The sequence below is a fragment of the Pseudonaja textilis genome, chromosome 4 (genome assembly GCF_049901715.1).
Source record: "Pseudonaja textilis isolate UNSWEBS1 chromosome 4, rPseTex1.2, whole genome shotgun sequence".
NCBI lineage: Eukaryota > Metazoa > Chordata > Lepidosauria > Squamata > Elapidae > Pseudonaja > Pseudonaja textilis.
This window is the reverse complement of record NC_141993.1, coordinates 75,300,066-75,314,939: the sequence shown is the minus strand read 5'-3', so window position 1 is coordinate 75,314,939 and position 14,874 is coordinate 75,300,066. Positions and strand designations below refer to the sequence as shown.

At 38.3% G+C, this 14,874-nt stretch overlaps 1 protein-coding gene across 1 annotated transcript in view; it reads left to right on the top strand.

Moving 5' to 3' along the window:
* Positions 1 to 14,874, top strand: part of WDR49 (WD repeat domain 49) — a 137,101-nt gene that overhangs the window by 41,674 nt on the left and 80,553 nt on the right. The window contains exons 9-10 of the mRNA XM_087933396.1: positions 9,524 to 9,688; positions 13,885 to 14,000. Coding sequence (XP_087789522.1) covers positions 9,524 to 9,688; positions 13,885 to 14,000 — 281 coding nt within the window. The remainder of the gene's footprint in view (positions 1 to 9,523; positions 9,689 to 13,884; positions 14,001 to 14,874) is intronic.

Sequence of the window (14,874 nt, the reverse complement as noted above, 5' to 3'; positions counted from 1 at the left end):
ACTGCTCACTCCAGTTTGAAATTTTACAAATTCAAACAAATCTTGAGGAACCATCTGTCTTTCAACTTTGAAAATTCCCACAAGGTACTTGTCCAGATTGAAAATTCTGACTTAACGTCTGTTATGTGTATCTGAGATTATCAGCTTATAAATATAAAATGGATTACAATAAGAATATGCTATGTCTCACCTTCACAAGATAGATGAGAAGCCCAAACTTCAACCAAATACAAGCAGGCAAGAAGATTCAGTATTTACTGAGTTAATTCCTTTGAGCTGGCTATGTTCTTGGCAGTATCACACATGCTGCCTGACAAGTCCAACAAGATAACAGAAACATAAATCACTAAAGCTTTCCAGAAACAGGATACACCGAAGCTCCACAGAAAAATTCACACTTTGTCCCGTACGGAGTACCCAGAGCAAACACACCCACTTTTATTCCCTGTGGGGTGTGTCACTAACTCAGCTCAGTCTCTGATTCGTCCATGCCTCCTGCATTGCAGCTCACACTTTTTCCTGCGACGTTGCCTAGCATCAAGCCAGCATTCGTCTGCTTGATTCTCTGTCAAAGGCTGCTCTGATATGCCCTCCTCCTCCTCCTGATTAGCCTCATGCTGTCCCTCTCAGTTATCTGCCGAAACCTGAGGCATAATCAGGGAGGAAGGCATTGCCAAAGAGGAAGGTCCTGGGGAGGAAGGCATTCCCAATTCCACCTCCTCCTCATCTTCCGAATCCTCTTCCTCTAAGAATGCAGACTCAGGACTCGGAGCCACAACAGGAATATATGCATCCATAAACCTTATACATAAATAAATCTATAACTAGAGCATAACAGGATAATACACACACACACACACACACCCCAAAATTGTTGCTTTGTTTCATTGCTAAAACTAAAAGAGAACACTCACAACCATCATTGTAATAGAAAAGGGTTACGTTGGAATATCTACTCACAAGGAAGAAACAATCAAGGAAGGTCCATGTGAAGGAGAGACCAAGAAGAGTTTGGTTTAATGGTTAAGGAACCAGGCTACAATCAGGAGACTGTAAGTTCAAGTCCTTCCTTAACAATGAAAGCCAACTGGTGACCTTGGTCCAGTCACTCTCTCGCAGCCCAACTTACCTCACAGAGTTGTTGTTGTTGGATTATTTGTAAAAATAAGAAAGGCAAGGTACATCCATCCATCCATCCATCCATCCATCCATCCAACCATCTACCTGCCTACCTACCCACCCATCCATCTATCCATCCATCCACCCATCCATCTATCCATTTATCTGTCTGTCTGTCTGTCTGTCTGTCTGTACCCTGCCTTTATTATTTTTGCAAATGACTCAAGGCAGTGAATCTAGATAGATAGATAGATAGATAGATAGATAGATAGATAGATAGATAGATAGATAGATAGATAGATAGATAACTGTGGTAAAATAAAACAAACCAATAAAGCCATTAATTCCCATTTATTCCCATTTATTCATGAAGGGAAGTCTTCCCACCTCCTCCATGACTAATTACACTACAGGTATTCTACAACTTATAATCACAATTGGGACCAGAATTTCCACTGCTAACTTAATAAATTAATTAGGTTATTAAGGGAGTCATGCCCGATTTTGCAATTTTTTTTGCCACAGTTAAGTGAATCATTGTAATTGTTAAGTGAATTATGTGGTAGTTAAGCTAATCTAGTTTTCTGCATTGACTTTACTTGTTAGAAGCCAGCTGGGAAGGTCACAAACTATGATAACATAAACATGCCGGTTGTCAAGCACCCAAATTTTGATTATGTGACCATAGGGATGCTGCAATGCTTGTAAATGCAGGACTAATCATCACTGACTTTATTCAATACCACTGTACCTTTGAATGGTTGTAAGTTGAGGACTACCTGTACAGAAGAAAGACGATATAAGAAGCTATTAGGTTGGCAAAGACTACTGTAATCATACGTATATTCTCTCTCTCTCTCTCTCTCTCTCTCTCTCTCTCTCTCTCTCTCTCTCACACACACACACACACACACACACACACACACACACACACTTTTTTCTTGCCCTTAAAGCACTGTTTGCTCTGGGGAAAGTGGCTGTGTGGTCATTAGACTACAGGCTACTTCTGCTGATTGCCGGTTGCAGTTCAAATCTCACCAGGCTCAAGATTGTCTCAGCCTTCCAACCAGTGGTGGGATTCAAATTTTTTACTACCGGTTCTGTGGGCATGGCTTGGTGGGAATGGCTTGGTGGGCATGGCAGGGGAAGGATACTGTAAAATCTCCAGTCGGAGGTGGGATTTGCCAGTTCTCCAAACTACTCAAAATTTCCACTACCGGTTCTCTAGAACTGGTCAGAATACCTGCTGAATACCACCTCTGCTTCCATCCTACTGAGGTGGGTAAAATGAGGACCCAAATTGTTGGGGGCAATAGACTGACTTTGTAAACTGCTTAGAGATGGCTGTAAAGCACTGTAAAGTGGTATATAAGTCTAAGTGCTATTGCTATTATGTACAAGGACTTTGAGATCCCTTTAATTCTTTAGAAATCATCCTCTAAATGAGAAAATGGCTACCTCGGTAAATATCCTTCCTGTTTCCATTGCTTTGCTTTCTTGGTTTCCTTGAAATCTCATTTTCCGGATACTATTGTGCTTGCCAGCTATTCTAACTCAGAAGAAAAGCTCACTGCTCCTGCTGAGATTCTCATTTTGAGATTTCACTTCTGAATGCTCGTTCTGGCGTTGCCAAGCTTAAACAGCTCTCTGGACCCCTGAGGCAGAATAATTCTAAAACTTGGGACAGCATAAATGCCACACTGCGAATGCTTATAACATGTCCTTCTCCGTGGTGATGTAACTGTGCCTACCTTATAACAGTACTGACAGTGAAGCTGCCACATCTCTCGGCTTCCATTCTGCCTTTGTATATTTGTCCAATAGAAATTTTTCAGCAATGTGAAAGACTTAAAAGAGCAATGTGGCATTTCTAAGACACTGGGAAAGAAGTCATTCATCTTGGCTTCAACTTGACTGCCTCATTACTATGTTGATGATTTTGACAGTACTGCTGGACATACAGTTAGCGTTGTAAGAATGAAGGGAGGGCTGTGTAAAAAACTGCTTCTAAATAAATAAATACATTTAGACTTTAGACTTCCAATGCAAACATGAACATGCTCAGCCGATTAGCGTATTTTTACCAGCTGTCCAGTACAACAAGTACTATTTTTTTTCAAACTGGAAGTACTCACTGATATAAATAAATATACAGGGAGAGATACAGGTATCAATAATGAAGTTCCTACTAGAGAAAGAACACAAGAAATTTGAAAACATGAAATGAGGCATATGGAGAGAAGGCTATTGTGTAGGAGTGGAGGTACACCACATGATCTGTGTGCAGAAAATTTTACAGCCTGTTTCCTGGCATCTGCAGTTAAAAAGGATAGCAAAAAGAAATCTTCTGGGCTAGATGGATGAATATATTAATTAGTTGCAAGGCAGCTTCACAGTATCCTAAAGGTTGTGTAACTGGACAAAGCAGCAATGAATAACATGGAATAGCTTAGAAGGATAAATATGACGATTGTGACTAGCAGGGAGAGAATGTGGAAAAAAATTGCAAATTAATACATGTAAGTTAATAGTTTTCCTATGTTCCCTGGAAATGTTCTCAATGGAATAGAAAGAAAGAGGGTGAACATTAGAATAGAATGGAATGGAATGAAGTGGAGTGGAATGGAATGGATGGAATGGAATAGTATAATAGAATTGTAAGGGACCTTGATTTTTTCTAGTCCAACCCTCTGCTTGAGCAGTAGACCCTATACTATTTTGGACAAATGGCTGTCTAGTCACTCTTTCTCTCTTTTTTTTATTTTTTTTATTCTTTAAAAAAAAATACAAAAATCTCATTTCTATTAACAGTTATTGTGTCATTGTATATACAAATGGCTGTCCAGTCTCTTTTTGAAAGCTTCCAGTGATGAAACACCTACAACTTCTGAAGACAAACTATTCCATTGGTTGATTACTCTCACTTTTAGGAATTTCTCTTTAGTTCTAGGTTGGTCTCCTTAAGTTCTTGGTTAGTTTCTATCCATTGTTTCTTGTCTTGCCTTTTGGTGCTTTGGAAAATAGTTTGATGCCCCACATCTTTGTAGGAGCTCCTCAAATATCGGAATACTGCTATCATATCTTCCCATTTCTTCCTTTCACTAGAGTAGACAAACTCAGTTCTAGTTCCTGGAACTGTTCTTTGAATGTTTTAACTTCCAGCCCCTAGTTGCTCTTCACTGCATTCTTTCCAGATTCTCAATATTTTTTTTAATATTGTGATAAGCAGAACTGGATGCATTATTCAGTTCTGGTCATAAATAATTAAAAATAAATCAAAATACCCTTACTAAATATCCATTTCTATCCACTTTCCATTATTTATCCAAATATTTTAGTGTAAGCAATACAGAAAAATTCAGTAAAAGAGAATAAGAAGTTGTGTAGTTTAGTAACGTTCCCAATCTTTTTAATTCATCAAGAAATGCAAAGGCAGACTTAAGCAAGTGGCTGTCTGATTTGAGAAATAATAGTTGTACAGCATTCTGAACTAAGTTCTATGTGCATTTCTTTGGCTGTCCAATCTGAGATTACTTGGAAGGCTTTAAAAGAGGACTAAGTAAAGTCATAACTGCTATTCATCCTGACTAGAAATTAATTCTAGTATCGGAGCAACTGTGGCCTTCAGTATCATTTGCTAGGACCATGAGTAGGAGAATGCATTTCTATTTATGTTCTCATTTTGAGCTTTCCATAAACATTTGATTATGTGGGAAGAAATTGTTGGCTCAGCATGGTTTTTCTTGTGCTAACAGGATCCCCAGTCTCATAGGCTATCCATTAACTGTACTGAGGAATTCAAAAATTTGAAGTACAGGAAAGAAATAAGAGTCTATGTAGAAATTATACAGTATAGCTGCCCATTTTAAGGTTGTGATTCCAGATAGTTCACATTACAATAAAATTACACAATAAAAGCAGCATTACAATGTAGCCAAGGCACCTACAAATCTATTTCCCAATCACAATGCCTATGTGTCAGGATCTAGTAACCTGACCCATATATAAGAAAGAATGGTTGTCCTCTCTCCAAAAAAAGTATTGTGTTAACTCAATGTTTCTTTTTACAAGTCTTTCTTAAGAAAAGTATAGAGCTTTGAAAAAAAACATGTTTTTCTTAGGCCTGTTAAGTTTGTTGGCTGATCTTTCTTCACCAACCATAGTTATTAAAAAGACTATATGCTGTTTGTTTTCGCAAAGCCTATTTAATTTAATGACTCCCCATGTCTTTAACAGAAATAAGCTATGGAAGTTCTGTTCTACTCTGATCAACATAGGGAAATGGATGAAGCTATTAAAACTAGCCCAAGAACTCCCAACTGTTTGACTTGTACAGCCAAAAGAAGGCTTTTAGCTGGTTTTGTTATTTTTTTACCTTTTGCCAAGGGGAAAAAAACTTCTTTACATTTGCTTTCTTGAAATAACAGGTGTTATCACCCAGGTTTTTTGGAGGAGAATTTTTAATAGGCCATGATATGTTTGTTATTAAAAGCATATTGGATAGCAATTAAAATTCTTCATGGGTGCCATTCATAATTATGCTTCCAGGACTTCAGAAGAATAATCTAATGCAAATATGTTTGCAACTTCTCATTTCTTTACAAGGAAATTCTGTTTAATTATTAATATTGAAAAGCAGCAAATTTACTTCACTTGTAGATAAATAGCTTTAGTTTGATCTTTTATTTAGCTAATTCAACCCAAATATACCTGGTTATAGAATGTTATAGCATCAATAAATATGTCAAATATAAACTTCCTCATGAAAATATTTAATATATTATATTATTGCACCAAGTTTATGACTATACATGTCTACCCAATACAATCTGTCTGTCAGCTGGTGCTCCATTCAGAATCCAAGAAAGAAATACTTAGACTCTTTTAATTAGAGAAAAGATATCTTTTACTGGAAATCAAGTGGTAGCAACAAAAGAATTCTGAATCTGAGAAAATGGGCGTGTATATCCCATATACAGAGTATGGCAATGTTCCCACCCCCAATAGTTCAAATGGTTCTTCCAATTAAAAGTTGTGAATATCATCATGTGGACATCTCCAGGTGGTGATGAGGCTTCTGTCCATTGACCTTGGCATATTTTGATAAAGGTTTGCAGCTGCGCATAGCATAGAAGAGAAAGCAAGGAATAGAAACCTAAGCAAGAATGTATCCACCCCCCCAGTTTATACAATTCAGTTTGTAACACCTCCAGCTCACTTCCCATAACTATCCCCCCTCCTCCCACTGTTACTTATGACAGCCGAAAGATGCAAAGCAAAGGGAGAAAATCTTGAAGGCTGACACTGTATACCAAACAAAATGAAGAAATGCTTGGGTGCCATTTGGTAGATGATATTTGTATTAAGCGATATGAACTTTAAACAAAATAGATGGGCTAATTCACTTGAAACCTATTCAGAATTAAGGATGAATAAAATCCATCTATAGAGGAAATGCCCTCTGTCTTTCCTGGTACGCCATAAGCCACCATTAAGGGAAAAAAAAACCCCTGGCATGACTATTAAAAAAAACTGGCATGATTTCATTGTCATATTTTAAGGGAAAGTATTTCATATTGAACTGGTTCAACTGCTAAATACAGTTGAGAAAAAATAGTGGTAATGAAGATCAACTTGTCTCCCTCATATTAAATTCAAGTCTGGTGACATCACGGGAGTTTTCTCAGTTGCAGTTTGGAAGTTATCTGTCATTGCCTTATTTCGGGATATTTGCAAAAGGTCTCAGTTAGTCCTCGACTTGCGACTACAATTGAGTCCAAAATTTCTGTGGCTAAGTGAGACAATTCTTAAGTGAGTTTTGCCCCATTTTACGACCTTTCTTGCCACAGTTGTTAAGTGAATCTCTGCAGTTTTTCAGTTAGTAACATGGTTGTTAAGTGAATCTGGCTTCCCCCTTGACTTTGCTTGTCAGAAGGTCGCAAAAAGTGATTGTGTGACCTCGGGACCATCATAAAGATGAGTCAGGTGCCAGGTGTCTGAATTTTGATCATGTAAAAATGGGGATGCTGTGATAATCAGTGAAATTTTGGACCTGGATAACCTAGAACTACACCACCTACGGTCTGATCGAAGCTTAGTAAACAAAATTGTCTGCTACGACGTCCTACCTGTCAATGACTACTTCAGCTTCAACCACAATAATACACAGGCAAACAATAGATTCAAACTCAAAGTAATCTGCTCCAAACTCCCAAAACTTTAACTTTAATCTGTCTACCGTGGATCTCACTCCATTCCTAAGAGGTCTGTAAGGGGGCGTGCATAAGTGCACCAGTATGCCTACTGTCCCTGTCCTACTGTTCCTGTTTATTTGTAATCATTTATGTTTATACTTATATGTTTATATGTTATGTTCATACTTATGCTTGTTTTCTCACACATGCTTGACAGACTAAACTAAACTAAATAAAATGAATAAATATGTGTGAAAAATTATCATAAGTCTCTTTGTTCAGTACCTTTGTAACTTTGAGTGCTGACTAGATGAAGTGTTGTAAGTTGAGCACTACCTGTATTGTGAGGATTCAGGGTATGAATTCTTTCATGCCATAAATACAGAGTAATTTGTTGAATCTCAGGCTATAAATTGCAGCTACTGCAGCTTTAAAACCATACCAAGAATCTATTCGTTTCTAGGAAAGGTGAGAAAAAGAAGCAATACATGTAAATCACCAGGGATGTAACAGTCATCTGCACTTTCTCACTCACACTGAGCAATCACTTGTTTCAAGGAGTTTCACGCTTGTCTGCAATACAGATTCCTTTCTGTCCAAGCCAAGCCATTTAAGAGGAACTGGGCTATGTTTCAACTTCTTGGAGAACTGTGATTTAATCCTCAGTCTTTATTAGGAAAATCTCACAAAAGGCATACTTGAACTCTCCCCTGCCAGCCATCACAACTAGTTCAGTTAGAAAAGAAAGACTTTCAAGCCCATGGTTAGCCAAAAGTATACTTTACTAGAGCCAAGTGGTTATAGAAGAAGCAAAGCTGGATCTGAAGTTTTCATGCCCAAAGCATATAGTGAAAGCACTTACAGTGTATACCACTTCTCAGTATTTTACAGCCCTCTCTAAGAAGTTTACAGAGTCAGCATATTGCCCCCAACAATCTGGCTCCTCATTTTACTCATCTTGGAAGGATGGAAGGCTGAGTCAACCTTGAGCCTCGTGAGATTCAAACTGCTGAACTGCAGCCAGCAGTCAGCAGAAGTAGTTTGCAGTACTGTATTCTAACCACTGCATCACCATGGCTCATAACTTTTCTCTTGTTCCCACCTCCTTCTCCCACATTCCTGGCTTATCAGTGAGAGTCCAATTAGATGCTAACAAATTGTCTGGGTAACAGTCCCTGTATTCAGGGGCTGGATGGTTCTGCATTCCACTGCATGACCTTGGAATGGCTGACCACATCACTGGCTGCATCTGGCCACAGGCCTTGTGTTTGACACCCCTGCTCTAAAAGGATGCAGATTACCAGCTGTCTGCAAGGAATATAAATCCTTCCATTGCCCACTATCCTGTTGCCTCCTGAAAAAGCACCTTTGGGACAACCACGACCAAAGGATGACTCACCTGGATGACTGAGAATCTTTACAGACTTTTAGGCAAGAGAGAACTATATTTTACTAAGAGCATAACTAGTTGGTTTTACCTTTATGTAAATCTTTCATAAATATTAAACATAATCTTTTGGTATAGATGGAACGGCTGAGTGACTTATAAAAAATTAGGGTTGCATTCTGAAATCACAACACACATTTTACCAAGGGGTTTTGGGGTTTTTTTTTGGGGGGGGGGGAGTGTAATATGTCATGATTTATGCAAATGACCCTTCCTCCAATATACAGCGAAAATAAATTCCAATATACTGTTAAAAATAAATGCATAATACTGAAGTTGTAAGCTAATGTATTCAGAGACATTCCCTTAATGCTTTATATATGAAGCAGTTTGCTGACATAAGGAAGGATGGTATTTTATTACCTGTATATCACAAAGCTTTTCCTCTTGACAACTGCAACCTTAGATTTATTTTATTTTGTTTGAAAAAGATTGCAATTTTCATTGCTAAAGAGACATCGTCCCTGTCTGGATTAAAATGCAGTAAGAACAAGTCACCTCTTTTCTCTGTTGAATGATAACTAGATCATTACTCAGCAGTTAAATAAAGCTTGCTGTGGAGAAAGGTATTAGGCATGGGATAAAAATCAACCTACGAACTTTATGATTTGAAAGAAAGGTGATAAAATCAGTGCTGATTTGCATTTCAAATTGATACTTAGTAGGCTGCATATGTATTAGTTTATTATAATACAGGTATTTAGAAGCAGAGTATATAAACAAGGTTTTAATTTCAGTGATTTTCTCTCCACCTCTTCCTTAGGTAATCAGCTCTGATACTGGATCTACAGTTATCTTCTGGCTGATTGATACTGGGCAGAAAATCAAAGAGTTTACTGGTTGTCATGGCAATGCAGAGATCAGCACGATGGCTCTTGACGGGACTGAGACCCGGCTCTTCACCGGGGGCACAGATGGAACAGTCAAGGTGTGCACTATGCATGTTTAAAAAGGGGAGGGGGGATAAAGTGGGATGAAGCATTTCATATTATCAGAGGTGTAGCTTGAACATCCACCAATAAGAAATTGATGGAGTTGGCTAAAATGGCAAAGTACTTTTGTTTCCACATGGAGACCACTTCTGAAATCTATGCATGATGTGGAGAAGAATAAAACTTTGACTTGGGGATTTACCGATTAGACTGATAGATCTTTATAGAAATGGCTTGTCTATACTAGTAGGAAAAAGCAAAAAGTTGTGATTGATGTTAATGCCTTATTTTACTGTAACAGAGAGAGTTGGAAGTCAATGCTTCTTTTTCTTTTCTTCTTATCTTTCCTCACTTCTCCTTCCCCTTTTCTTCCCCACTGCTTTCCGATTTACTTGGTATTTTGTATTTTATATTACTCTATAATTCAAAAAGGGATGTGGTGGCTAAGTGGCTAAGACACTGAGCTTGTTGATCAGAACAGTCAGCAGATCAGCAGTTCGAATCCCTAGCGTCACGTAACAGAGTGAGCTCCCATTACTTCTGCCAGCCTACAGTTCAAAAGCATGTAAAAGTGCAAGTGGTGGGAAAGTAACAGCTTTGTTACCACTTTGGTGGGAAGGTAACAGAGTTCCATGCGCCTTCAGCATTTAGTTATGCTGGCCACATGACCACGGAGACATCTTCAGACAGTGCTGGCTCTTTGGCTTTGAACGGAGATGAGCACCACCCCCTTGAGCTGGAAACGACTAGCCCGTATGTGCGAGGGGAACCTTTACCTTTACTGTAACTCAATAAAAATGTTAACAATAGAAGAAATTCCACTACAGGAACTTGAATTGGTACTTGCTATAAAATAGCCAATATTCTTAGTTAAACAGCAAAATTAATATTGTTTATTATCTTAACTGGAGAAATAAAGTGTTAATAATCCTTTTCTGTGCCTCCAAGTAGACTGGAAGAGTAGACTGCAATTCCTCAGATTGTTCTTACTTTCTGCTTCTGTTCTTTCTGGTTTCTTCTTTACCTTATAAATGTATGTTGCCCTGCTTTTAAAAAAAATATTATTCATGATTTAGTGTCACTTTTCACCTCAGATGGAAGTTAGAATGGGAAAGCATTTAAATTCTGGAATTGGGATATAGTCAAGAAAAATACTTTGAATATGTTTTTCTGACACATTTAAACAGATCAGCTAACATTGAAGCATATACATTTGCACAACAGACCAACCTAAAGTGGATCAGACCTTCTCCGGCATGCCAAAATCCTACTCAAGTGCTTAATTTGTAGTTCAACATATACAAACCCACAAAATGGATTCAGTAAGCATCTTAGCAGAAGTGATATTCAGCAGGTTCTGACCAGTTTTGGAGAACCGGTAGCTGAAATTTTGACTTGTTTGGAGAATCAGCAAATACCACCTGACTGGCCCCGCCCCTTCTATTCTCTGCCTCCCGAGTCCCAGTTGATTGGCTGGGTCTTCTTTTGTTGCCCTGCATGGGAGAACAGAGCTGGAAAACAAGTTAATGGGAATGGGATTTTGCAGTAACCTCCCCCTGGAGTGGGAAGGGAATGGAGAATTTACAGTATCTTTCCTCTGCCACACCCACTAAGCCATGCCACTCCCACCAAACTATGCCCACAGAACCAGTAGTAATTTTTTTTGAATCCCACCAGTGCATCTTAGGTGTCTTGTGTAAACATAGTCCTCTGCATAGATCAATACTGTGTTCCAAGGAATTCTGAATTGTGCTATATCATGATTTGTTGAAGAAGTGAAAGTTCATTGAGCTCACACATGCTGTGTTTTAAGTCATAATGCACAAACTATAATAACAGATCTGTGTAGTCTATTTACTCCACAACTGAACTAGCCTACTTATAATTTAGCACAATAAATGAATCCCATCATCGGCACTTCAGAAGCACCAGTTATTTACAATTTTATTTTATTGACCTCTAGGGACATTGGGAATAGAAATGGCAGATAATAGCCCCTCTCTGGGTTCCCCTTTGGGTCTCTGTTTTTCTTATCTCTGATTAAAAGATTTTCAGATACTTTCCTTACAGAATACTTGTTTCCTTCTTACTTTCCTCCCCACATCATAGGGACAAGTATGAAAGTCTTTATTTATAGATTTATATTTAATAAAAGATACATATTATTTTGAACATTAAGATCAATATTTAGATACTACCTGTGTTTCCCCAAAATAGGACTGGGTCTTATATTTTTGAGGGCTCCAAAATAAGCACTAGAGTTTATTTTCGGGAGATGTCTTATTTTTTTCCCCATGTATAGTAGGCCCACTTCTGCTAGCTCATGGCTTCAATGAAGCAGGAGGCCACATGGCCTTTCAGTAATGCTGCTGCAAGGCAGGGAGGGGGTCATGGAGATGCCTCATGTGACCCACAAGAGCTTACTTCAGGGCCCTGCAGCCAGACCATCCATGCCCTGACACCTCCCTCCCCTCATAGTGGTGGTTCTGGCAACTCTGTCCTCCTGCATGGCCACCATCCCACTTCTTCTGCTTGCTCATGGCTGCTCATGGACCGGGCAAGTCAAGAGACAGCGGGACAGAGTGGGTGGGTGGCCAGGGGATGCTCGTCTTCACATCTCTTAGCTTTTCCGCAGTCCACGCAGTTTGTCAGGATCACTTGCCAACCCCCCGCACCTCTGCCTCCATCTGCTGCTGGTGCTGCCATGTGAAGACAAGTCTCCCATGGCTACCTGCCTACTCTGGCTTGACTCAGCTCTCCTTCCTCCTGTGCAGCACATCTGGAACACATGACTCCCCCCTCTGCCTCTGCCTCTTCTGCTGTTTGGACATATAATCAACTCACCTGTGCTGTGCATGCTGCAGTGACTGCTGGACACTGTCAACCCCTGCGCCCTCACCACCTCTGGTGCTAGACATGCCCCTTCACTAATGATGACCTTAACTAAGGCTTATTTTTTGGGGTAGGGCTTATATCAAAAGCATGCAAAAAATCAGATTAGGTGTAATTTCTAGGGCAGGTTTTATTTTGGGGAAAACAGGGTATTAATGGTTTGATTCTATTCCCATAATATACACCTCTAACTGACCTGGCAGCTGAACTGGAAGCTAGATTTGCCTTCAAATTTTTTCTATAAAATTCAGCTTCTGAGCTATGTTAGAAGAGCAAAGAAACATAGCAGGAGTTGAACTTAAGCCCAGGGGAATTGTGAATTTAGAGATGCATAGCAAGCAGGATTTCCAGGTTAATAAGAAGAGCAGAAACAGATAATTCTAAGAAAGAAATAAAAGAAATCATAAAAGAAGGAGCAAAACTGTGATATATAAATATACCTCTCAGATGAGGATAAAACACTTTTGAACATGATAGTGAGTTTGTAAAGAGAGAAGTAATTTTAATTCATTTGTATGAGCCAAAAATCAGTGAATAGGTGAGTATATCTCTCAAGTCAGATGGGAAAAAAATAGATTTCACATTTATGACAAGATTTTGATTGATTCTACAGATAGATATCTTGAGTGTTTCAAGCTTTGTCTTCTGATGTAATTAAGAATGAAGAATGGGTTTATTAGTTTGAATTTTGCAAAAACCAATCTCAAATGATTAACAAAGCAGTAGATGGAAACTAGCTGTGCTTTACTTAACCTTTGGTATTGTACAGTAAATTAGCTGCAATTGTAAGATCTTTTAAAGATTCAAAAGGTTAATAGCATTGGTTCCACATCAGTCATGTTCTTTCCTCCCCAGCACATGGATTATGTAGGCTTAAGATTTTTAACATTGTGTTTGAAGTAACCAAGAAACATTTTACTTTATGGTTTTGATACATTGATTTTTTCTATTTCCCAATTTATTTCATTATTAAAAACAATAAACCATAGCATACAAATTAAAATTAAGTACAATGGTATTTATAGAATAGAGGCTGATAACCCTATGGTGATTAAAGTAAATTAAAATTTTCAAAAAAAGAGAGTGCTAAATACAATTTGTAATACGTGTATGAACATAGAGCTGCTTATATAGTACTGTTGATAATATTGATTATTGGAAGTGCACTGAATAATTTTGTAATATGAAAAATGTTAAACTTAACATTAAAGTCTCAACTCTATTATTACTTATTGCTATTTTTCAGTATGTTTTTTTTAAATAGTATAAATCAGATATCCTGGTTTTCCCATATTTTCAGGTCTGGGACTTCAATGGATACTGTCACCATAAGCTCAATGCTGGAAGGGACCAAACGGTTGAAATTTCTCAGATTTTGATCCTAAGCTGGACTATCTTGGTCCTAGGATGGGACAGGTACTGTGAAGAGTATTCTACTTAAAAGTGACTGTAAATATAAGCCTATAAAGAGCCGTGGTGGTGCAGTGGTTAGAATGAAGTACTGCAGGCTACTTCTGCTGACTGCTGGTTGCCTGCAATTTGGCGGTTCGAATCTCACAGGCTCAAGGTTAACTCACCCTTCCATCCTTTCAAGGTCAGTAAAATGAGGAACCAGCTTGTTGGAGGCAATATGCTGACTTTGTAAACCACTTAAAGAGGGATGTAAAGCACTGTGAAGTGGTATATAAGTATAAGTGCTATTGCTATAATGTAGAAAACTGTACTAGTGCACCTTTTGCTTCCATTAATGGGTGATAACATCTGCTAATAGTCTGTCCCAGTAATTCACGACCTACTTGATAATGGAAATCAAGAAAACATGCATTCACTGGTATAACACAATAGAAGAAGCTCTTATCAGTCTTGATCAAATAAAGCACTTCAGTTTTCAACAGGAAGTTCAGCAAGTTTCTTCTCAAGGTTTTTGCAAGAGCAAAAAAAAATTACTGTGCATTCAGGATAGGATAGGCTTTCAAAACAAAGGAATGCATTATGAAAGGATTTATTGAATTTACATTTTTCCTTCAATCTCTTAAACCCTTTAGCAAGATGAAAAAGAGTGTGTTTGTGTACACACACAGGCAGAGACATATTCTTTATTTAAATGCAATGATTTGAATCCTATGCTGAAGCATATTGTAAGACCACTTAAAATTCATGTAGAACACCCTCCTTTATTTGCTAAGGCTAACAATTCTAGCTGCTCAGAGCAGAAGTGATTCCTGTTATGATATAGTCACAGCTTCCAAAATTTCTAGTAAATTCTTGGAGTTGTAATCATAAACTTCTA